Raw genomic sequence first — 25,291 nt, 5'->3', positions numbered from 1 at the left:
GGTTACTTTTTTCCTATGTATGGCTACACTTTATTTCTTTGCGTATCTTGGAATTTTGTTGTTGAAAACTGAACATTTTAAATAATGTGGCAACTCTGGAAATGAGATACTCCCCACTCTGTTCCCCAGGGTTTGTTTTGTTGCTACTTGTTTTTATTTGTTTGTTTATAATTAGTTCAGAAAAATCATTAAAGTATATATTCTTTTTATTTGTGGCCACTGAAGTCTCAATTTAGTGGTCAACTAATGACCGGACAGAGATTTCCTTAAATGCCTGAAACCAGTAAATCTCACAGTGTTTGACAAGGGACTCGATGTGCATGTTGGGACATGCCTCAGCACTCAGGCAGGCAATTTACAACTCTGCCTTAGGCTTCACTTCCTGCTTTGCCGAAGCCTGGATGTCAGCCGTAGGTGAGTGCTAGGGTATTCTCAAATCTTTCCTGACTATGCACATAGACCCTATGCACGTTTATGGCCTTCTAGATTCCCATGAATATGTGGGAGTTTTTCTAATCCCCAGTAGGTAACTCATTCTTCAGCTTTTCCTTTTAAGCTTTTGGGTTAGTCTATTGTTTGCCGCAACTGTTATCCATCACCTTAAGCAGCTGTGACATTAAAGCCCTTGCCTTTAAATATTTTTGTTAAATGCCACCTAGGGAGAAGCTTTTTAGCACTAGGCTTTGAAAGAAAGCTCCAGCTCCATTCTGTTCCCTAGTTGCTGAGAATGTGGGCTGTTATTTTTCAAGGATACTGCTGAGCTGAGGAGACCCGAATGGGTCTAAGGCAAGGTAAAATGCTGTAAAGCTCACTGCTATTACTGAGATTTAGCAATTTTTCTTACGTACATGCTCTCCAGTTTGCTGTAAGTCTTTGGTTAATTTCCAGAGTCCTAAAAAAGTTTATTTGGACAATTTTTGCCAGTTTTTTCATTGTTTTCATTCAGGAGCAAGTTTTTGGAGGTTCTTAACTTTGTCAGTTGTGCTGATGCCACCCATCATGACATACTAAATAGTTCAGTGTGCATCTCTATGAAAAATGACATTTTCTTCCATAGCTATAGGACCATTATATGACACCTAAGTTAAGTAACATTTATTTCATATATTATTTAATGTCAAATCCTTATTTAAATTTCCCCAAATTGTACCAAAAATATCTTTTATAATTTGCTTATTCAAACCAGTATCTATTCAAGGACTGTACATTTTATTTGTATAATCTGTTAGTCTCATTGGTTATGTAAAACATTTTATTAATGATAATTTTCAAACGTACATATATGTAGAAGGGTAGTACGCAAACACTCATGTTCTCAATACCTAGATCCTACAGTTGTAATATTTTGGTGTATTTGCTTCATCCACTTATCTATATCTGTCTGTCTATCTATAGTTTTTGCTGAGCCACTTCAGAGTAATGTGCAGCTATCAAAACATGAAATTTTACCCCTTAATACTTCAGTAAGTCCTAAGAATAAGGACACCCTCTTATGTAACCATACTACCTTTGTTATATTTCACAGTTAACAATTTCCTAAGATCTTCTAATACCATGTTCATAATCAAATTTTCTCAACTGTTCCTCCATAATTTTTTATGGTGTTTTTTTCCAAAACCTAGGCCCAATCAAAACAGTTGTTTTTGTTTGTTTGTTTGTTTGTTTGTTCTTCAGCTTGACACATCAACTTGCCCATGTATTGTATAGGTCAGGAATTTGGAAAGGGCACAATGAGGACAACTTGGCTCTACTCCATGCTGGCTAGGGCTTCAGCTGGGTAGTTTTGAAGGCTGGGGGTCACTTGATGGCTAAGAGTTTGAATCATCTGAAGTTTCATTAACTCACATCCCTCGTGCCTGGACTTGGCGGACTCAGATACTAGAAATGCCAAGCAGAGTGCCAACATGTGTCCTTTCCATATGACTAGCTTCCTCACTGTTTGGTGGCCTCAAGGCAATCAAGCTTCTTACATGGTTGCTAAGGGCTCTAAGTGTGAGTGTTCCAATAAACAATGTGGAAACTGAAATTGCCTTTTCTGATCTAGCCTCAGAAGTCATGCAGTGTCACTTTCAGCACACTCTATAGGCTACACGTGAGCCTGCACAATTCAACAAGAGGGAACATAGACCCCACCTATCAATAGAATTTGGGCGCTTGTTTTTAAACCACCACACTTACAGAACTATAGAGAACAATATAAAATATATCTATAAATCCATAACCGAAAATTGTGCATTAACATTTTTGCTAGATTTGCTTCAGATCATTTTCTAAACAAATAAAATACCACCTTTAAAGGAAAGACTTCAACTTCCTGAATTGCCTGTTCTACAATCTGCACAACTTTATAGAGAAAGTCTCCTTTGTAATAATAATAGCTAACCAAGTAATCTTTAAATCTAGGTCAGTATCACCATCATCTCCTTTTTTTTCTGTGACATTGATTTGTTTCTTTAATTAAAAATAGAGAGACTAGTACAATGAGTTATCATACTCTCATCACCGAGAATCAATAGTTATCAAGATTTTGCCACATTTGATTAATCTGTAGCTTCTTATTTTCAAAATTGTATATCCTTTAAAGCAATTCCCAGATATTGTGCCATTCCCACCTTCTATGGATATCAGTATGCATCTCTAAAAAATAGGGACATTTTCTCACACTATCACAATCCTGTTGTCATACATACAAAATTAATAATTTGATAATTTCCTGACGTTAGCTATCACTAAGTCCATAATCGAATTTCCTCAATTGTCTAAGTAAAAAGTATTTTTACACTGGATTTGTTTAAGTCAGGATCTAAATAATGTCCATATGGCATTTGACTGTCATGCCTTTTAAGTCTCTCTTAATCTAAAGCAGTCCCCCCCACACACACTTTTGTTTTATGTTGTTAAAAAAAAAAACAGCAACCTGTATAATCGTCCTGTAGCACATCCCAACTTTTAGATTTGTTTGCTTCCTTGTAAAATTGTCTTTTTAATGAAACCAGGCCAGTTATCTTGTAGAATGTCTGATTGTTTTCTCATGGTGTCATTTAACTTGTTCTTGTATCTCTGTCTTTCTTAAAAACTAGAAGTGATATGAACTGCTTACTTGATTTTAGATCTTTGGCAAAACTACTTCCCAGATCATGCTGTGAATTTTCTATTGTATTGCATCAGGAAATGCATGAAAGTGTCTGTCTCACTATTAGTGACAATAAAGTTAATACTTAGTTAAGGGAGCAATTTCCTGATCTCACCCTTGTCAAGTTGGTTTTTTCTTCTAGAGACTTACAAGTAATCTGTGAGGTAACACTTTGGTACTGTGTGAATATCCAGTGCCCTTGAACCAGTTGTTCCATTAAGGGCTTGCAAACCTGTGATTTTCTAATTCTGTCATTGTTTCTACATTTATTAGCTGGTATTCTTCTGTAAAGAAGAGCTTTCCCTCATCATCTGGGGCAGTTTGGTTATACTGAGATATACTTCCTATGTAAAATGTGGAATGAATAACTATTTTTGATTGAAAATTGTTAAGGAATTATAAAAGGATTATGCAAGATGGTCTTCAGGAGCTCATGGCCAGGCTGGTAGACAAAATAACACACGTAAACATTAGGGAATGAGACAAGATGGTATGTGCTATGTATTAGGTTGGTGCAAAAGTAATTGCGGTTTTTGCAATTGTAATGTTTTAAACCGCAATTACTTTTGCACCAACCTAATATTAAGTGACTTCTACATATTTTAAGTTCGGGGGATGGAGATATCAATGTGAGCCCCTCTTAGAGGTTTGCATCATAGAAGGTTGATTTCAGCTAACTTTTGAAGGATGGACAGGTTTCGAAGAGGAGTTAAAAAGAGAAGAGGGTACTCCAGGCAGTGTGGATGGTGAGGATGAAGGCACAGGGAGAGAAGATGAACTGTACATATTCTGAAGGTATAGTAAGGAAGCCATTTTGTCTAGAGAAGTTGAGAATATGGTATGGAAATAAGGTTGGTGAGGTAGTTGGCCAGGAGTAGAATATGGACAACCTTAAATGCCAGTTCAGGGAGGTTAACTTTTATCCATTAATATTTGTATACTTTGTGTACTTTAGGTATTTGTGAACTAGCTTCTTACCAGATGGGAAGCAAAATCTGACTTTGTTTAAGCTGAAAACAGGAAGACCAGTTGAGATCATCTTTGGGGGGCTGAGGTAGGGAATATGGTTGCCATTCAGATAAATGTCTTCATCCTGTTTCCTCTGCAGCCCGTGTGACCCCAACTCTGCCGAAGCAGGACCGTCCTGTCCGTGAGGGGACCCGGGTAGCTTCCATTGAGACAGGTTTGGCTGCAGCAGCTGCAAAGCTGGCCCAGCAGGTAGGTGTTGACAGCTAGTCAATGGCCCTGCTACTGAATCTAGTTTAACTTAGAGCCTCAAAGCTCAGACCTTTGAGTTGATAGGATCCCACTGTTGTTTCACTGGGGAGTGAGTAACCTTTGATTTTTATCCATGACAGTATTCTTAGTCCCTCCTATATCCTTCAGATCCCAACTCAATGACAAGCTACTTCCACAGGTCACGCAATTGACATGATTTAGGGTGAAAGGAAATAGAGGGCCAGCGGAAGGCCCTTGCTTTTCTGGGTGTGTAATATCCTCTCAGATGGGAAGGACCAGGTCTGTCCTTGGGTAATGGCATTAGCCTTCAGATGAAGCCCAAGGAGGTGACTCAATTGAGTATACACAAGTTTTCAGCTACCCACCAGTATTGGAATTTGCTTTTTGGGGGAGAGGCTTTTATTGTTCTCTATATCAAATACTATTGCCTTGATCTTCACCCCCTGCCTCCCAAGAAAAGTTCACCCACTAAGTTTTGTCTTAAAGGGTCACTTCACTAGAATCAAGTTGACTTTTTAGCCTGTTAGAGTTGGCAGAGTTCTTGAATGTGTATGCTGTGTTCAGCAACCCTGAGAGCAGTTGGAGGGGATTCTTCTGATTCTCTACTTGTCAATATCTGCTTAGCTCCTCATGCCACATCCCGTAGTTTAGAGCATTTATTGAGCATCTGTTTTATGTCAGGTGCTTCCATGTACAATGACTCATGTGATATGCCCAGTACCCCTGTTCAATAGGTGATATTGTCATCATTTTACAGGTGAAGAAAATGAAGCTCTCTTTAAGTGACTAGTCCAGGGTAATACAGCCAGTAAATGGAGGAGACAAGATTCAACTCATAGCTTCTAATTTTCATGTTACTTGTTATTTAAATAAAATGAAACAGTTAAGTGTTTATATAATTCAGTAATTATATTCTATTTAAAAAATTGATAAAAAGCTGTTTTTAATATGATGTTCTATGGCGCTCTGAAGTTGCTTAGACGTGTCTCAGAGGCTTTTGTTGGGAGCCTGCAGGCCAGGAGGCGCTTTTATTTTTTTAAAACATAATTGTTTTATTTGTCAATTACAGTTGACATACAACAGTATATTAGTTTCAGGTGTACCACATAGTGATTAGACATTTATATAACTTGTGAAGTGATCACCCCAATAAATCTAGTACCCTCCTGACACCATATATAGTCATTACAATATTATTGACTATCTCCTTTATGCTATTCTTTACATCCCCATAACTGTTTGGTAACTACCAATTTGTACTTAATCCCTTCCCCTTTTTCACCTAACCTCCAACCCCACCCCCAGCTAGCAACCATCAAAATGTTCTCTGTATCTATGAGTTTGTTTCTGTTTTGTTGTTTGTTTTGTTCTTTAGATTCCACATATAAGTGAAATCATATGGCATTTGTCTTTGTCTGACTTTCTCCACTCAGTACAATACCTTCTCGTTCCATCCATGTTGTTGCAGATGGCAAGATTTCATTCGTTTCTATGGCTGAGGAATATTCCATTGTATATATGTACCACCTCTTCTTTATCCATTCATCCATTGATGGACACCCAGGTTGCCTCCATATCTTGGCTATTGTAAATAATGCTGCAATGAACATATAGATACACATTTCTCTTCAAAGTAGTGTTTTGGGTTTCTTTGGATAAATACCCAGAAGTAGGATTACTGGATCTTTCTTTGTTTCTTATTATAGCCTTTGTTTTAAAGTCTATTTTGTCGGGTATAAGTATTGCTACCCTAGCTTGTTTGTTTTCATTTTCAAGAAATATCTTTTTCCTTCCCTTTATGTTCAGTCTATGTGTGTCTTTCAATCTGAACAGAGACTCTTGTAGGCAGCATATGTAAGGGTCTTGTTTTCCTTTCTATTCAGACACCTTATTTCTTTTCATTGGAGAATTTAATCCATTGACATTTAAAGTAATTGTTTATAGATATGTAGTTATTGCCACTTTATTATTCAGATTTTTGATCTTTTTTTTTTCTTCTTAAAGAAGTCCCTCTAACATTTCTTGTAATACTGATTTGGTGTTGATGAACTTCTTTAGCTTTTTGTTTCTGTCTGGGTAGCTGTTTTATCTGTCCTTCGATTCTCAATGATAGATTTGCTGGGTAGAGTAATCTTGGTTGTGTGTCCTTGCTTTTCATCACTTTGAATATTTCCTGCCAATCCCTTCTGCCTGCAAAGTTTCTGTTGAGAAATCATCTGACAGTCGTATGGAAGCTCCCTTGTAGGTAACTAACTGCTTTTCTCTTGCTGCTTTTAAGATTCTCTCTTTGTCTTTAACCTTTGGCATTTTAATTATGATGTGTCTTGGTGTGGGTTTCTTCGGGTTCATCTTGTTTGGAACTGTGTACACTTCCTGGGCCTGTATGTCTATTTACTTCACCAGGTTATGGTTTTCTGTCATTATTTCTTCAGAATGGTTTTCAATTCCTTGCTTTCTCTCTTCTCCATTTGGTATCCCTCTTATGTGTATGTTGGTATGCCTGATGTTGTTCCAGAAGCCCCTTAAACTATCTTCATGTTTTGGGGGGATTCTTTTTTTCTTTTTGCTGTTCTGATTGGGTGTTTTCTGCTACTTTAACTTCTAAATCACTGATTTGATTCTCTGCATTTGATCTGTTGATTCCCTCTGATGTATTCTTTATTTCAGTTATTCATTGTTTCTGACTTTTTTTTTTTAATGTTTTCTATCTCCATTTTTATGTTTTCTCTCGCTTTGTTGAAGTTCTCCCCGAGATCATTGAGCATCCTTATAGCCAGTGTTTTGAACTCTGCATCTGGTACATTGCGTGTCTCCATTTTGTTTAGTTCTTTTTCAGAAGCGTTGTTCTATTCTTTCATTTGGGACATGTTTCTTTGTTTCCCCATTTTGGCTGCTTCTCTGTGTCTGTTTCTATGTATTAGTAGCGCTGCTATGTCTCCTGGTCTTAGTAGAGTGACCTTATGTAGTAGGTGCCCTGTGGGACCCAGTGACGCAGTCTCCCTTGTCACCTGAGCCGGGTGCTCCAGTTGTGTTCTTTGTGTGGGTTGTGTGTGCCTTCCTGTTGTAGTTGTGCTTTGGTTTCTGTTTGCACATCCGTGGGAGAGATTGACCTTGAGCTGGTTAGTTGTGAGGCCTGACCATGACTACAGTCGAGCTGTTGTGCAGGGGCTGACCTTATGGAGCAGGACTCACTTTAGCGGGGCTCTGGTGCCTGCCTAGTCTGTCTTTTGAGTGTGTCACCCAGGGAGGTAGCTGGGTGGTGCTTTGGCTGGGTCCGAAGCCAGCCACTGGTTTTGCCAGCCCCAGGGCCTCCTGGGAGGGGCCTTGCCACAGGCCAAGTTCAGCCATAGCTTGTACCCTGTCCAGAGCCACCTGGCATAAGCCACAAAGCATTCTGCAGATGGCTGCCACCTGCGCTGGGCTTGAAGGTGCCTGGGAGAGGCTAAGCCATGAACTGAGACTGGCTGCTGCCAATGCTGGGTTTGGGGCTGCTCAGCAAGAGGTACAGGGTGCACTGAAGCCAGATACTGCTTGTTTGGGTTTTGTCAGGCAGCCCTTCTTTGAACAGAACTTCTCTCTGATATGTATACTTTAGTGCCATGTAAAATAATTTGGAAAACAAAACAAAACAATGGGGTTCTGCTTTAAATAAAGAAAAATTAATTAAAGTTGTGAAAACTACTTTCAGCCTTCTAAGGAGCTCACTTCTGTGTGAGTTAATCAGGAATGACCTCAGTGAAGAGGTTTTGAAATCGGGGAGGGGTTTTGCAGGTGAAGCTTTTGTAGGGGACAGGGAAGAATTTCAGGGTAAGAGAACTAATTCATACAGCACAGAGGCCTTCTAGATTTGGTCTCTGGTCACCTCTCCTCCCTGACTTCCTGCCAGCCCCTCACGCACATCCTTTATACCAGCCATACTATTGCACTATGCTACTCATAGTTCACTCTGTGTATCAGATTGTCTCACGCCTCTGTGCCTTTGCACAGGCTGTTCCCTCTGCCCATTGAGAATCATGCCCTCCTCTCAGATGCCTTACCTAACCCTCCTTCACACCATTTACTATCAATTTATTTTAGTATTCTTCTGTGCTTCCATAGCATTCTCTCATGGTATTTACAATCATAAGTATACTTTTCTGTGGCCCCTATTAAACTGTAAGTGCCGCAGGAATGGGGCTCTATCTAATTTAACTTGGTATCCCCATTATGCTAAGCATATGTTCTGTCAGTGTTGGGTGAGTAAATGAATGAATGAGCAGATTTTTCTAGATTGGAGGCTTCATGGTGAGGAGCAGGTAAGATAAATAGAGGTTAAAAAATGGATTCTGGAGCCAGCCTGCCTGAGTTTGAATCCTCATTGTACCACTGAGCAAATTATTTAATTTGTCTGTGCCTCAGTTTCTTTATAGACTTTCAGGATTAGATGAGGTAATGTATATAAAAGCTCTGAGACCAGCACTTGCCATGTAGTATATATACTATAGACATGTTCGCTTTTCATCATTATCATTATGGGTTGGCTACGTGTAAGTGGCCGGAGTCTGGAAGACCATGAGTGTCAGGCCAGGGAGTTTGAACTTGGGTGCAGACTTGCTAGGCTTTTTGAGCAAAGGAGTTGTCCAAGTGAAAGTGGCCTTGTCATAAGACAGTCTAGTCTTCTGTGGGGCAATCTGGGTGAATTATATGAGAAGTAAATAGGCAATAAAGGTAGCAAATTTAGGCTATGTGATCTAGGTATAAACAGATTTCTGGATTCAGATAAGAAAAATGGGGTCAGAAATACAGTTCTTGGTATGGGTGGAATACCAGCGTGGCTGAGAAAGGAGATTCTGAAGTCAGATGGCTTGGGTTTGAATCCCAGGTTTGCCACTTACTGGTCCTGTAACCTTGGGGAAATGACTTAAGCTCTTGGTGCCATGATTTCTTCTCCTAAAAATGGGGTTATGATTCTTCTGATACTTCTTACAGATATTAAATGAGTTAAACTATAGAACAGTACCTGGCATGTATTACTAATATTATTATTCTTGTCCCCCACAAATTCCTATTGTAGCTGCAGCCTGTCAGAGCTTCCAAAGGCAGGAGTAGGAGTAGACCTGTGTTGCCAAGAGAGGGCAAAGATGTGTAATCACTGAGTTGGTCTGTGTGGCTGTGTACCATCGTTCACATGCTCTCAGCATCACTTTTCCAGGTCCTCAGGGCTCCAGATGCCCACTACACAGTTACCCACTACCCAGTGGATAGTAAATCCACAGAGCAATGGATGGATGAAATCAAAATATGGGGAGAAGTGATATAGTTCCTTATTCTTCTCTTCATCCCAGATTGAGGTTTTAAAACTGATGACCTAGAGGATTGTCAAGTCCTCTATTAAAAGAAAGAGGAAGATGAACAATAATGAATGTCAGCTATAATTTTCTATATATGTTTATAGTTACAGGAAGCGGAGTACAGCATTAGGAATAGAGACAGTGGAAATGTAATGTCTCTGTGCGATGTCAGAGGGGTAGTGGATGGGGGGAGGGGGTTGTCACTGTGTGAGGGATATAAATGATAAATGTCTAACTATTACATTGTTTTGTGCACCTGAAACTAATCTTAAAAATGTTTAAAAAGAAAGAGGAAGATACACCATTGTAAGAGATGAAGATAGAATAACAATTTACTACTTGTTGAGTACCTACTATATGCTACATGTTTGTATGTCATTATTTAATCTTTCCAACAATCCTGAAAAACAGACATTATTTTGCCCATTTTTCAGATGAGGCAATTGAAATTTGGAAAGGTTAATAACTTGACCAAGATCATCCAACTTAGGAGTGCAAGCTTAGATTTGAACCCAGGTCTACCTCATTCCAAACCTACTATTACCCTTTTACTCTGAGATGTCCCATTTTGAGAAGTGTGCAGGGTGGGTGTTTAGATAGGCCTGGTTGACTCCTGGGCCCAGGAACTCTTCAGCTGTGAGGCTTTGAGCTCAAGATACTTAATATCCCTGCACCTCAGTTTTCTCATCTGTAAACTGAGGGATTTTCCTTCTCAGGGCTGCTCTGAGGAGTGAATAAGATAAAGTATATAAAGGGTCTCAGGTGCTGACATGAATTTAGCTACTATTATTACAAGTGGCCACGATCCACCTGGTAATTGGCAGTGTTATTACCAAAACCCAAGTCTCTGAACTCATTTACCCCCCTGTTGCCACTGTACTGATTAGTAGCAGTGATGACTTCCGGATGGATGGTTCCCAAGAGATGACCTCAGGTATTGAAGGCTGGTATGTTTGTGTGTCCATGCATCCAGGCTAGACTTGGGGTGGGGGCAGGTTGAGGTCCACACTGACCATTGTCTAATTTCCCTTCTGGGAAATTCTCTTTTCTCCATTCCTGAATTTTCACTTTCCATTTGGCTTGTGTTTCAGGAGCTGCAGAAGGCCCAAAAGAAGAAATATATCAAGAAGAAGCCTTTGTTGAAGGAAGTAGAACAGCCTCGCCCTCAAGAGTCCAATCTCAGTGTGGCAGCACCAGCCCCGACTCTGACCACTACACCCCAGCTTCTCACCTCCTCCTCACCCCTGCCTCCTCCTGAGCCTAAACAAGAGGCCCTCTCAGGAAGTCTTGCTGACCACGAGTATACTGCTCGTCCCAATGCCTTTGGCATGGCTCAGGCAAACCGCAGCACCACACCCATGGCCCCCGGCGTCTTCTTGACCCAGCGGCGCCCTTCCATTGGCTCCCAGAGCAATCAAGCAGGACAAGGTACAACTGCCACATGGTTATAGAACTGAGCAGGTTCTTATGCACTCCAAACCCTATGCACTCTGGTAGATGAGAATACCTGGGAGGGACGTTGGCAGCCAACCTAAGGTGCTTGGACTTGATCTCATAGTCCATGAAGAGACAGACATTGACTGGTGTTAACAGAGACAAGCTCTGATGTAGGTTTAGAAAGATGCTTCTGGTGGCCAGAGTAGAGGGTGAGTGAGCTGGAGGTGGGAAGTCTAAAAAAGAGGCACATACTCAGGTCCAAGCTAGTGAAGAGAGGCTGGGGCTCTGGCACAGGGAATGGAGAGGGAGGGGACAAACTGATTATATATGAAGGAAATCACATGGGACATGGGAGGTGATTTGATGCGGGAAGGGGAAGAGGCCAGGGTCGGAGACTCAGGCCCTCCTTTGACTCGCTTTGGCCCTCAAAGCCCAGTCTCTAGAGTATGCAGCTCAAGGGGGTGGGGTTGATGTGGCATTGGGGTGATGAGGATGGGGGTTTCTAATGAAACCAGGCCCAGGGGGTGGCAACTTCAGGGACACTGAGCTATAAGCACTAACCAGGCACTTGTCTAATACTGGTGGACAGGATGAGAGAATGGGGAGGCACAATCACGTCCCAGAAGAATTTAGGAAGGAACATTATTGGGACCAAAGAAACCAGTGGGAAAAAGAACCAGACAGACTAACTGGGGAGTTGGTGCATAAGGTCACAGGAGGAAGAGCCGAGGCACGTGGCGTTCGATGGGAGTAGTTAAGGAGGGCTTCTTGCCCAAGATGGGCCTGGTGTAAGGATGGGGAGACTGGGCAGAGGAACGGAGGAGGGACTGGCCCAAGGACAGTTGGTGCTGGCGTTGCTGCTGGAGCCCTTGCCGTAGCCTTTGCTTCTCTCTCCCTTCCCCCACAGGAAAGCGTCCCAAAAAGGGCCTGGCCACAGCAAAGCAGAGACTCGGCCGTATCCTGAAAATCCACAGAAATGGCAAACTGCTTCTGTGAGCTCCCTCGTGTTCTGCCCATCACCCCTACACCCCCACTGCCTTCTCCGTTGTCAACTCTTGGGGCGCTCCTGGATCCTGTCTGCCCCAGACAAGGTGCTGAGGCGCATTGTCCTGCTTTCTTGGAACTGACCAAAGGCAGGGACTCCTCTACGGCCCCTTCACTGACCCCCAGCTCCCTTCCCCACTTCCACTGGGGACATCCTGCCTTCTCCATACCTCTGAGTAGCAAGTAAATGGGAGAGGGTTTCAGCTGACTAGAACCCTCTTTTCTGCTGCTCCAGCCCATTTCCTTTTCACCAGCTTTGTGTGCCCCTTACTCTCGTCCCCACCTAGAGCCAGAAGGCAGGATGAAGAGAGCACGAGCACAGCCTGGTTCCCCTCAGTATTTCCCTGCTCGTGAAGTGGGAGGCCCAGTGCTCCACACTTTCCACAACTCCAGCCCTGTCTCCAGGAGGCTGCCCACCTCTGCCTGTTCTTCCTTCCCCTTCCTCCCCTCAGCCCAGTGGACATGTCCCACTCAAGACTTGTTTCTGGCAGAAGGGTCTGGTCTCTGCCCTCTCTTGCCAAATGCTTCATGGAAATAAAGAGGAGGGCCCAGAGTCTCCTTACTGCCCCACTATGGGCCATTTCCAGAGGTAGCCTAGAAAGGCCATGGGCTGACTTCACTCATTCTTGGGAAAAGGACAGATTCCTGTCACTTCTCAAGGTGGGGAGAGGACCGATGCCCAAGCCTTTGACCACAACTTTGTTGCCCATCGGAGGAAGCTACTTTTGGTTGGCTAGAGATGAAGCCCGCCATCCCAGGCTGAGCTCCAGGAATTTGCCTGGATTTTGAGGTCCTGCAGAACATTATCTGTGTGGCTGTGGCTGGGTCCCAGCAGATGAGAAACCATCTCCTAAAAGCCTGAAAGCACCTGCCACCGAAGCAGATAACCTGGGCTCTGCGGCCTGCTGCCTTCACCTGTACCACAGAGCACAGCCTGGACCTTCTGGGGAGGATGTGGGCAGGACCTCTCGGCCTTGGGTTCGCCATCCAGAGCCTCCCTGCTTCTTTCTCCACCTGATGTCTTGATCGGAAGACCTCAGAACTCCCATCTTCACTCCTGGGCCTCTGCACTCCCAGACGTCGGGTTAATGCTCAAGCAGAGTGCAGATGGCCACCCGGGAGCCCAAGCCTAGGAGAGGAGGCACTCATCTGTAAAGGAGCAGACCACCTGATCCTCCCCTCCCCCTCTTCCCTTTGTGGATGTCTCTGTGGTCTAGACAGTGACCACCCTTCCTCCCTCCCTGGCATCCTGGACTGGACGGAGAATGTCCCCTTCCCTCCGTTTTGGCACTGCCCACATGGAGTGCATCCTTACCCTCTACCCCACTCCAACCTCACCCCAGTTAGCCCAGTGCTTCTGGGGAACTTAACAGCTACCATGCAAACCACAGGGAATATGTGAGACTTCCCTTGTCTTCTTTATGTTTCCAGTTTGTCTTTTCTCCACAGCCCATATCTATTCTTCCTTGGTATCAGGGGTCCCTTAGCCCCATTTGCTTTTCCTATCTTGGGGACCCCAGGGGCCAAGCAGTCCTCCATCTAGTCACACCAAAGGCAAAAAGCCTGGCTACCTCCCCCCTAGCACATGAGGTCCCCACTCCTCTCCTCTCTGTTTCTGCCCAGCTTTACTTTTCTTGGGGATTTCAAGGCAGCAGAGCGTAGTGAGGGGAGGGAAGGGGGGCAGGCTGTGTTCCTGTGCAGGCAACTGCCTGACTAGGCCCTGACTGCTGTAACCAAGACCAGGACCCCCGCCCTTCTGCCCATTAACAACCCCCCTTGATCTTTCAAAGGCAGCTAATTGCTAGCAAATCCCCCTAGTTCCAGGCCTCTTTCCTCTCTGTTTCTTCGTTAGAAGTTTCTGTGGAGCTGAAACCCAACTCCATTTGACTGGGTTTCCCTTTAGTTTAGTTGGGCTCTCAGAGCTTCCTGTTTGTTTTGTGTTTCAAATGAAAAGCAAGTTTACCCTCAGAGTTATGCTTTTCCAAAGAGGCTAGTGTGCTTTTTTTTTTTTTTTTTTTTTTTTTTTTTTTTTTATGTTTCAGGTTCTAAATGAAGTGAGTTGGGGAGGGGTTAGGAGTGGTAGTAACCAAGGTTTAGAACATGGTGAGAGAGTTAACCTCTGGTCTCCAATACCCAGCACAGAGCTGGGGTAAGATAGGGGGCAGGGAGAGAGGATTTCTATTCACCTTTAATATATTTTTACAAAAAAGCAAACAATTTAAAAACAAGCCCACCGCTTCTGTACATGTCTAAATATATTTTTAGAAGTGGGTAGGATTGTGAATTTCTGATGCAGGGCCTTTTTATAAACAGGTTAGAATAGCATCATACACACTTGGTTTTTCCCCCCTGTTTTTTTCTTATGTTGTGTTACTAATGTAATTTATATTTTTTTTTAGATCCTCCCTTTCCTATAGAGATAAAAGTGATTTATCTTGGCAATTGCTTTGCTTGTCTTTTGTTTTTTTTTTTTTTTTTTTGGTGGCGTTGGTGGTGGTGGTGATGGTATGGGGTACAAGAGTGCTGCCTTCTCTTTACATTGTCTCTGATTCTCCCTCCCATCAACTCAGCACATCCCTGGTTCCCAGCCATATACCCAAGGTGGGGAGGGGACAGGATCCCTGCCTTCATGAGAGACACAGTTCACACACCAGAAACATAATGAGAAGGACAGTGAGCAGAAAAACAAAAAAGGGTGCATCAATTCAAAGGGGCCTGACAAGTTTGTTGGGAAGGCTTTCCATAGCTTCCATGGGTTGTTTTTAGTGGTGACACCTGTATCTTCTTTCTGCAAATGTGGAGTTTTGGCGCGCTCTCTCTCTCTCTCTCTCTCTCTCTCTCTCTCTCTCTCTCTCTCTCTCTCTCTCTCTCTCTTTCTCTCTCTCGATTCATTTCATCCTCACCAATATCCTCAACCTACTAATGAGGAAACAGGCAAAAAAGCCTTTCAGCGTCATATACCATAAGTTGTGGGGCCAACCTGGTTTCAGAGTCTATGTTCTTTTCACTGTTCTACCACTTGTCACTGATAACCGCTACTATTTATTAAGTGCCTTTTCTGTGCCAGGCATTGGACTAGGGGTTTTACTTGGGATATCTCATTTAATCCTTACTGACAACTCTGGGAGATAATTAATGGTCTATTTTGTAGTGAAGGGCACTGAAGCTTGCCAGTGGTATTCCACAGCAGTATCTGCTTGACTCCCAAACTTACGTTCTTTCCCCTCACCATGTTAGAACATCTTTTGTAACTCACTGATCCAACAGATGTTTATTGTGCACCTGTTTTTATGCAAGATGTAGCCTTGAGAGTTTGTGTCCTGAGGAGAGCCCCTGGGGTAATGTCAGGAGCCTCAGTTCCAAATTGACCACCACTGTGACTCTGTGTGACCCAGGGCAGGGCCGCTTACTGTCTGAGGGTCACTGTAAAAGGGGTTTAAACCCAATCAGGATTTCTTCATCCTGGAGATTCTGCTTCTGATGGGTCTGTGATGAGGCTGTCCGGGTTTGGTACCTACTGGCTAAATGACCTCCTCCAGCTCTCCCAATCTGACTCTTGGTATCTGGCAAGATTTGGGTAGAGAAGTTTCTTGTCTGGGCGTGGGGAACTGTGTCTCCTGGTAGAAAGGCAACAGGAAAGAGGGAAAGCATTTCAGATCCCTTGTAGGAACAGTGGGCTGGGTTTTTTTTTGTTACCAACTCTCACCCCTCCTTCCCCCGTGAGGGACCAAAGCACTGTCACCAGCCTCAGGTTAAAGGATAAGCTAGAGTCTTGGTCACCTTACTCATGCTGGTCAGAAGTGCCAACAAATCAGAGGCTCCTGTCTAAAAATTGGAAGGAAAACAAGGGCAGCCAACTTCGGCGTTCCCTCTTTCCAGCATGCAGTGGAAAGGTGCACAGGGCTTGTCATTTTAAAAGCCCACCTTCTCAATAACTAACCAATTAATTTGGGGGACATTGCTTATCTGGGTGTCAGTTTCTACATTTGCCAGTTGGAATTGTCTCAACTATGAAGCCCTCTAGAAGGATGGTCACCTCTAAATGTTCTGGATGCTATTGATTCCTAAACAGAATCCTCTAACTCTCACCTGTCCTGAGTACAAATCCCCATTTCTACTTGCTCTTGTAGTGTTGCCTCAGGTACACAGGCCCCTCCCTTTCTATCAGGACCCTGTTCATGCCAAGTTGACTGAAGGGGCACTTGCCCTCCTGTAAGCTAAGTGAAGATGAAGGGCATCATATGGGAAAGTGTGGTGACAAAGGTGTGTACCGGACGCTGGTCAGGGAATCTCCCTGGGAAGCAGGGAGTCCAGGTAAGGCTTCCTCTCAGGGCTGATGCCTCAGCCAAAAGATGCAAAGTAATTAGCCAGTCAGGCAGAGAACAGTGGGGAGAATATTCCAAGCCAAGGCAATCACATGAATAAAAAAAGGTAGTGGGGGGAACCCATGTGCGCATAGAGGACAAAATATTTAGTATAAGTACAGCTGTGGCTTTCACCTGAGGAAACAAATGCAGACTCTCCAAGAGGGAATGTTTAGTTTGAGAAGGCATATGATCAAAACTGATTAGTTTTAGGCATAATATTTATTTTAAAACCTCAGATAATGGGAGACATGTAATTTTATTTGTCAAAAGACTTAACTGTATCCAATGATAGAGAACCATTAAAGGGTTTTAAGCAGAAAATGGCATGATCTAACTTGCTTTCATAAGAGATCCTTCTGCCAGTCAGGAATGGATTAAGAGGGAGAGAGATGGAGCCAGGAGACCAGTAAGGATGTTACTGAAGGAGACAAGAGGAGGGCACCATCTCATCTAACGCCCCATTGAATGCCACTTCCCTAAGGAAGCCTTTGCCCAACTCTCCAGTCAATTCTGACCTTTTTCTGGACTTCTGCATCTCGTAAAAGGCAAAAATCCCAGGCCATTTCCAGGAGGCAGAAGCATGGAGTTGGCCACTCATACAACTGCAGTGAGAGAAGTTGCACTCCTCCATCCCCTGTTCAGCTTTTTTTTTTTTTTTTAAATGAGGGCGCAGCTCACAGTGGTCTATGCAGGGATCAAACCGGCAACTTTGGTGTTATTAGCACCACTCTCTAACCAACTGAGCTAACTAGCCACCCCCCTTTTCAGCTTTTTAACCCTCAAAATAGCTCACCTTTCCAGACCTTCTCTTTCCCCATAGGACCACAACATAATGTCAGCATTCACCAATGAATGTGGTAAGAAAGATACAAAACCCATTTTACGAGTATATTCTCCTTGGCAGGAGTCCAGCAAGCCTCCCTTGCATTTCGTTCCATTCCATTCCATCATACACAACCTTGCAGGGTTATCTCCCCAAAGTCCTATTTTCATCATTCCCTCCTGCTTAAGAACATCCACAGCTTCCCACGGTTTTATTATACTTCTGCGTTTCAAGGCTTTCCAGAACCTGGCCCAACCTGGAGACAAAGGGCCCAACCTGTGTTGGAAAGAGGATATGCCTGGGTGTTGAGAAGACCAATGATTCAATTCCGTCTCTGCCACCTATGTGATCTTGAGCTGGTTATCTCATATTTCCTTGATTCAGTTTTGTCATCTGTAAAATGAAGATAAAATCCCTATCTCATAGGTTTGTTAGGGATTATGGTAGCTCCTGTCTTTAAAGAACTTAATGTCTACCACTGAGGTGATCAGTGAATCTATTTTCATTTATCTTAGTTAATATTTGCCCAACAAGACCTATAATCTTAATAAGAACTATAAAGAAAGTAAGCTTTTAAAGGAATTGGAGAGAATATTTCAAACTGGGGCAGGAAATCAAGTTGGCTTCATGAGGAAACTGAAAGACATAGGTGGCTAAGTCAATAGGTGTGGTGATCCTTACACTTCTGTAGAGAGGAGATACAACTAAATCTGTGACACAAAGTTTCTGGACGGTGCCAGAGTATCATCCATGCCAGGTCAGTATCACTGGTTCAGTTCTACAGTGGTTTATCAAAGCCTCTTTTGTATCAGGCCTTCTGTATGCCACTGGAGGGCTTGGTCCTCAAGGAGCACGTGGTTTAGTGCACAGACACGGAAACCCAAGTACAGCATACTGGGATACAGACAGAAAGGCCTCACAACGTCGTCGATAGGTTCTGCAACTTTAAGAAAAACAACATACAAGGAACCCAATTTTACCATATGCTAATTAATATAAACAGAAGTTCCTATAACATCTCATTAATATAATGAAATGACATTGAAAGAAACGATGTTATTCAAGGACCTGCTGTACTATGTTACAAATAAGTATGAGGTGCTGTGGAAACGTGAAGGAAGGAGACGGAACCCAGTCTGAGGAGCATAAAAGAGTAGGAAGAAGCACCACCTGAGTTGAATATTGAAGGACATTCACCAGGAAAGGGAAGGCAGAAGGATGAGTTTGGAATAGAGCATTCCAAGCAAAAGGAACAGAATAAGCAAAAGTAGAAATTGAAGCAGCCTGGTATGTAGGTGGAACTACAAGCCTTTGCATTGGGCTGGTGTACAGGCTGCAGTAAGACAGCAAATGGAGGATGAAGCTGAAGAGGTTCACAGGGACCCAATCAATTTTTTTCAGAATTTTTTCTCTGGTGATGCTTGGGGTGGGGAGAGACAGCAGTGGGTTAGTGTGGAGGCCAGTGTGAAGGTGATCTCAAGATTCCAGTTAAGATGCAGTGAGGTCTAAACCACAGCAGTGGCTGTGAAGATACCTGAGATGTTAACCCACACCCCATCTTTTCCCTGACATTTTACTATGAACATTTTAAACATTCAGAAAGTCAAAGTAATTATTCTGTGAACACCCATATAGCCACCATCTAGATTCTACAATTAGCGTTTTACTATGCTTACTGTGTCACACATCTATTCATCCCTCTATCCTTCCTTCAACCCATTTTAATGCATTTCAAAATTGGGCATCTATACACATCCCCTTAAACACTTCTGCATGCATGCCAGTATATGTTTTGATTATTTTTTAGGTAAAATATCCATACAATGAAATGCACATATCTTAAGAGTATAATTTTGTTTTGATAAATGTATATACCTGTGTAACCCACACCTCTATCAGGATACAAAACATTATCATCAACCCAGAAAGTTCCCACATGTCCCTTCCCACTCAATCACAGCCCTTCCCTCTTCCAGAGTAGGCTTTGAGTTTGAAAGGGTAGGATTTGGAATGTGTGAAAATAGAAAGAGGGAGCTGGATGGCTCCCTCTCCAGCAAAGTCGTGAACGCAGGTAACAAGAGGGGGTGCACAAGCATTAGTAAATGAACCCAAGTGAATGCCTTTCAGCCTTCCTCCCCTCTCCCTGCTGAGCCTCATCTTTATGGGTCAAGGCATGAAACAGTGAAGCCGAGAGGAGTCGATTCGAGGGCCCTCAGGAGCTAACAGTCTTGTGAGGGAAACAGAGTGAAACACTGACAGTCACAATTAAATAAAACAAATATTGAATGTTGCATTGTGCAAGGGTCAATGCTACGTATAACAGAGGAAAGAATGGAAAATGAGGTAAAACAAAAGTGCCACAGAGTTTGGGGTGTGTGTGTGTGTGTGTGTGTGTGTGTGTGTGTGTGTGTGTGTGGTGTGTGTGTAGGAGAAGAGAAGAAAAAAGAAAAGAGCAGAGGGGAGGGGTGGGGTAAAGTGGTAAGGTGAGTGACTTAGACTCTTGGGACTAGAGGAGCTCAAAGGAAAAAGGGCGAAAGGGCATTAAGCAGCCATGAAAAGTTTCCTGGAAATGAGAGTTGTTTTAAATGGGAGTTGTCTTGAAGGATGATTATTTTGATAATTAAGTGTGGTAGACATAAAAATGTTTTAAGCGGCAAATAACAGAAAACACAAATCAAGCGTGGAACATTGGCTCATGTAATTAAGTCTACAAGTCTGTGGATTTTCGGCACCGTTTAATCAGACTTTGGTTCTGATTATCTCAGTTCTGCCCTCTTGTGTATGTGTTAGCATTGTCTTCGGGGTACTTCCTCATGGTTACAAGATGGTTGCACACAGCACAATGCTTTCACTTGTGCTTATTTGCCATCTATATGTCCTCTGGTGAAGTGCTTGTTTGTCTTTTGATATTTTTAAGTGGGTTGTTTTCTTACAATTGAGCTTTGAGAACTTTTATACATTTTAAGATACAAATTCTTTGTTGGATATGTGATTTGCAAATATTTTCTCCCAGTCTGTAACTTGTCTTTTTATTCTCTTATCAGTATCTTTTACAGAGCAACAGTTTTTAATTTTGATAAATTTCAATTTATCAATTTTATTTATTCTACGGATAGTCATGTTTAAGAATTCTTTGTCTAATCCTAGGTCATGAAAATTTTCTCCTGTGTTATCATCCAAAAATTTTATAGTTTCATGTTTTACATTTAGAGCTATGATCCATTTTGAGATAAATTTTGTATACTGTAAGAGGTTTAGGTCAAGGTTTTTTGGTTTTTGCCTTTGAAATGTCCAATTGTACAAACATCACTTGTTGAAAAAACTGTCCTTTCTCTACTGAATTGCCTTTGCCCCTTTGTCAAAAATCAGGTAGCCGTTCTTGTGGGGGTCTAATTCTGGAATCTCTATTCTGTTACATTGATTTTATGTTTCTATCCTTCCACCAATACCATGCTGTTTTAATTAGCTACATGATAACCTTTAATATCAAATAGAGTGATTCCTCCCACTTTATTCTTCTTCAAGATTATTTATCTATTCTAGGTCCTGTGGCTTTTCGTATAAATTTTAGAATAAGCTTTTCGGTGCCTACAAATACCTTGCTGGTATTTTGAGAGGAATTGTGTTAAATCTATAGATCAATTGGGAGATCACTGACATATTGAGGTATTTAAAATACTTTTAGATTTTTATGTAATATTTTATTGAAGTATAATATACATACAGAGAAGGACACAAACTCTAAATGTGCAGATTGAGGAATTGGCACAAAGTAAACACATTTGGGTAATCAGTTCCCAGTTCAAGAAATAGAATGAGTTCCACCTAGGGGATTGAGTCTTAACACAAAAGAGATAGGAGATGAACTCATGGGTCCACTTGAGATGCTGAGGGCCTTAAAGAGCTATACCCTCAGGGAAAGGGACTAGAAAACAGCCTTCCTACTGGCATAGGGACACAATGAGGCAGCTTGTGTATCTTGGCGTGGGCTTTGGATAGGGGACAAAGTTTTCTCCTTTATGAATTCTTTTTCAAAAAAAAAATTTATTGGGGAATATTGGAGAACACTGTGTTTCTCCAGGGCTCATCAGCTCCATCAATGTCCTTCAATCTAGTTGTGGAGGGCGCAGTTCAGCTCCAAGTCCAATTACCGTTTTCAATCTTTAGTTGCAGGCAGCACAACTACCTTGTTCTTGAGAGCTCGCACTCTAACCAACTGAGCCATCCGGCCGCCCCTCCTTTATGAATTCTTAACCATGTAACTGAGCTTCACATGAGTTTGAGGTTCAAACCTATAGTACTAATATGGTCCCAGAACCTACAACTTGTGAAATTAACAGAAAATTTGATCTCTCTGGAGCATCTGGCAAAAGCAAATACCAAGCCTCTCAATATTAACATGCCTGCAAGCCAGGCTGAACAGGATTTTCATTTGAATATCAACAAAATAATACATAATAAACAAGAATAAGCAAACACAGCAAACAGGATTAAACCCCCATGAACTTCAGATAATTGAAGAATCTAATAAAGTTAATAAAATAAGTGTTAAAATTGATTTAGGACATAAAAAGAAGAAATAAAAACATAAAAGAACAAAACACCATTGAAAAAAGAACAGGCAGATTTGAAAAAAGAACCAAAGCAGACTTCTAGAAATAAAAAATGCAGTAATTGAAATTATAAACTCAATGAATGAATTAAACAGAGATTAGACACTGTTGAAAAGATAATTTATCTGGAAGACAGATCTTAGGAAATTACTCAGCAAATAGCACATGCAGTTAAAGAGAGGAAAAAAAATAAGAGGCTAGGATATGTGGAAGACAGAATAAGAAGCTCTCACAAAGGAGTAATTGGGGTTGCAGAAGGAATAAATAGGGGTCAAATCAGGGAAAAGTATTATACAACTGCCTCCTCAACATTTTCACTTGGAAATATATCCAAAATGTAACTCCTGATCCTTCCTCAAACCTGCTTCTTCCCTGGCCTCTGTCATATGCCAAAATCCTTGGGTAATCCTTGATTGATCTTTTTCTCTCACATCCCATATCCAAGCTGTAGGCAAATTCTTTTGGCTTTTCTTCAAAATAGTTCCAGAATCTGACCACTTTACACCATCTCCACTGCTATCACCTTGACCAGAACCATCATCATTTCTCACCTGGAAAATTACAATACCCTCTTAACCTATCTCGCTATTTCCTCCATTCCTTCCCTGCAGTCTAATCTCAACACAGCATCAAAAGGGATCTTTTCAAAAAATAGATCAGGGACTTCCATATCAGAGATAATGGAGAAGACATACTTTTTCCTATTCTGTGAACTAAGTACAACCACAAACCCTGTATATTATATATAAAACAGATGTAAGACTTTGAAATGTAGAGAGAAGGGAGATAAGCTAAGGGCATTAGGATCTAAGGAACAACCCAGTGATAAGTTCTTGGTTTTCTTTTTGCCTCATACATCTTAAATCAGATACTGGAGAAGGTGGAAACCCACAAACACCAACGGATGCATAAAAATTAAAAAACAAAACAAAACAAAAAAAACCACAAAAAACAAAAAACAAAGAAAAGCCTATCTAAAGGACCAATAAAGGGGTAACCTAGCAACACAGAAAACTTTTAGACAATTACCATTCTACTCCAGCCAACCACAGAAAAACTATGGCTCAATCAACAAAGACTGAGTGAAGAGCCTAGACTCTTTCCGGGCTGTGATGAGAGGCTCTAACCTCCCTCCACCCACCACTGAGGTGATGTCAGAGAAAGCCAAGTGGGGAACCTAGACTTCCACTCCCACCTGGCAGTAATGTGGTGGCATCATACCTTCCCCTACCAGAGCCTTCTCAGAAGAGGCCAGCTCCAATAGATTTAACTAAGGTCCAAAGTCTTGTGATATCCAAAGTGTCCAGGTTTCAATTAAAAAAATCACTCATTGTACTAAGAACCAGAAAAACCTCAAATTGAATGGGAAAACATAACAGATGCTAACATCAAGATGATACAGATGATAGAATCATCTGACAAGTGTTATAAAGGAGCCATCATAAAAAAATGCTTCAACAAGCACTTTCAAACTCATTTGAAACATAAAAAAGTACAAAGTCTCAGCAAAGCAATAGAAGATATGAAGAAGAACCAAATGGAAATTTTGGAACTAAAATGTAAAATAACTAAAATAAAAACTCAACAGATGAGTTCAATAGCAGAATGGAGACAAATGAAAAATAAAAATAAAGAAGATAGAACAATACAAGTGACCCAGGCTGAACATGGTTCCTGGAACTGGTAAGTGACTTCACCAAGGCTACAGACTACAAGATAAAGATTCAAAAAGTTAATTTATTTCTGTATACTAGCAATCAACACCTGGAAGCTAAAATTAAGATGATGTAAATTAAAATATACAATAACTGAAAATGCAATGTTTATATGTAAATCAAACAAAACATTTATAGGACTTGTATGCTAACAACTACAAAATGCTGATGAAAAAAATCAAAGAAGATTTAAAAAAACAGATGTTCTGTGCTCATTGGTTAGAAGACTCAACATAGTAAGGATATCAGTTCTTCCAAATAGATACATAAGTTTAATGCAATTCCTATCAAATCTCCCAGCAGGATATTTTTGTAGATAGACAAGATTATTCTAATATTTGTATGGAAAGGCAAAGGAACTAGAATAACTGTAGTGGGTTGAATGTTGGTCCCTCAAAAGATATGTCCACTTCCTAACCCCCAAAACCTGTGACTGTAAATGTATTCAATAAAAGGATCCTTGCAAATGTGATTAAGTTAAGGATCTTGCGATAAGATCATCCCAGATTATCTTGGTGAGACCTAAATGCAATGACAACTGTCCTTATAAGAGATGAAAGAGAAGACGCAGAAACAAAGGATAAATCATGTGAAGATGGAGGCAGAAATAGGAGTTATACCACCATAAGCCAAGGAACACCGGGAGCCATCAGAAGTTGAAAGAGGAAAGAACGGATTCTCCTCTAGAACCTTTGTAGGGAGGGCGACCCTACCATCACTTTGATCTCAGACTTCTGGCCTCCAGAACTGTAAGAGAATGAATTTCTGTTGTTTTAAGCTGCCAAGTTTGTGATAATTTGTTATGGCAACCCTAGGAAACTAATACAATAGCTAAAACAATTTTGGAAAAGGAAGAAAAGTGGGAAGAATCACTCCACTTGACTTCAACACTTTGAATAGCCACAGTGATCAAGACAGTGGTTTTAGTAGAGAGATAGACACAGAGATCAATGGAACAGATAGAGAACCCAGAAATAGCTAACTTCTCTACACAAAATACAGCCAAATCATTTTTTGACAAAGGTACAAAAGCAATTTAATAGAGGAAAGATAGTCTTTTCAACAAAAAGATGCTGGAGCAATTGGATATTTATAGGTAAAAAGTGAACCCAGACCTAGACTTCACACCTTATAAACAAATTAATTCAAAATGGATAATAAATTTAAAGTGAAAAACATAAAATTATAAAACTCTTATATAATAACGTAGGAGAAAATCTTTGGGACCTGGGGCTTGGTGAAGAGATTTTAGACATAACACCAAAAATATGTCCATAAAAGAAAAAAACTGATAAATTTGACTTCATCAAAATTTTGCTCTATGTAAGACTCTGTTAAGAGGATAAAAAGTCAAGCTAAAAACCAAAATATTTGCAAACTGCATATCTGTAAAAGGACTCATATCTAGAATATATAAAGAGCTCTCAAAACTCAATAATAAAGGAGAAACAATACAATTAGAAAATAGTCAAAAAACATAAAGAGACATTTCACTGAATATATGGATGGCAAATAAGCATATAAAAAGATGTTCAATGTCATTAGCCATTACGGAAATGCAAATTGTGACTATGATGAGCTATCTCTACT

General features: G+C 41.4%; 1 protein-coding gene across 3 annotated transcripts in view; it reads left to right on the top strand.

The window, feature by feature from the left end:
* The window catches only part of PHF8 (PHD finger protein 8), a 118,179-nt gene extending 103,554 nt beyond the window's left edge, over positions 1-14,625 (top strand). For all 3 annotated transcript variants that reach the window (XM_019710846.3, XM_019710845.3, XM_019710847.3), the window contains 3 exons: positions 4,242-4,351; positions 10,794-11,130; positions 12,047-14,625. In XM_019710846.3, the coding sequence (XP_019566405.2) occupies positions 4,242-4,351; positions 10,794-11,130; positions 12,047-12,135 (536 nt within the window). In that variant the 3' untranslated portion in view covers positions 12,136-14,625. The remainder of the gene's footprint in view (positions 1-4,241; positions 4,352-10,793; positions 11,131-12,046) is intronic.
* The last annotated feature ends 10,666 nt before the right edge of the window (positions 14,626-25,291 follow it).

The sequence above is a fragment of the Rhinolophus sinicus genome, chromosome 18 (genome assembly GCF_057876585.1).
Source record: "Rhinolophus sinicus isolate RSI-liver-muscle chromosome 18, RSI-T2T, whole genome shotgun sequence".
Lineage (NCBI taxonomy): Eukaryota > Metazoa > Chordata > Mammalia > Chiroptera > Rhinolophidae > Rhinolophus > Rhinolophus sinicus.
This window is presented reverse-complemented; position numbering and strand designations above follow the sequence as displayed.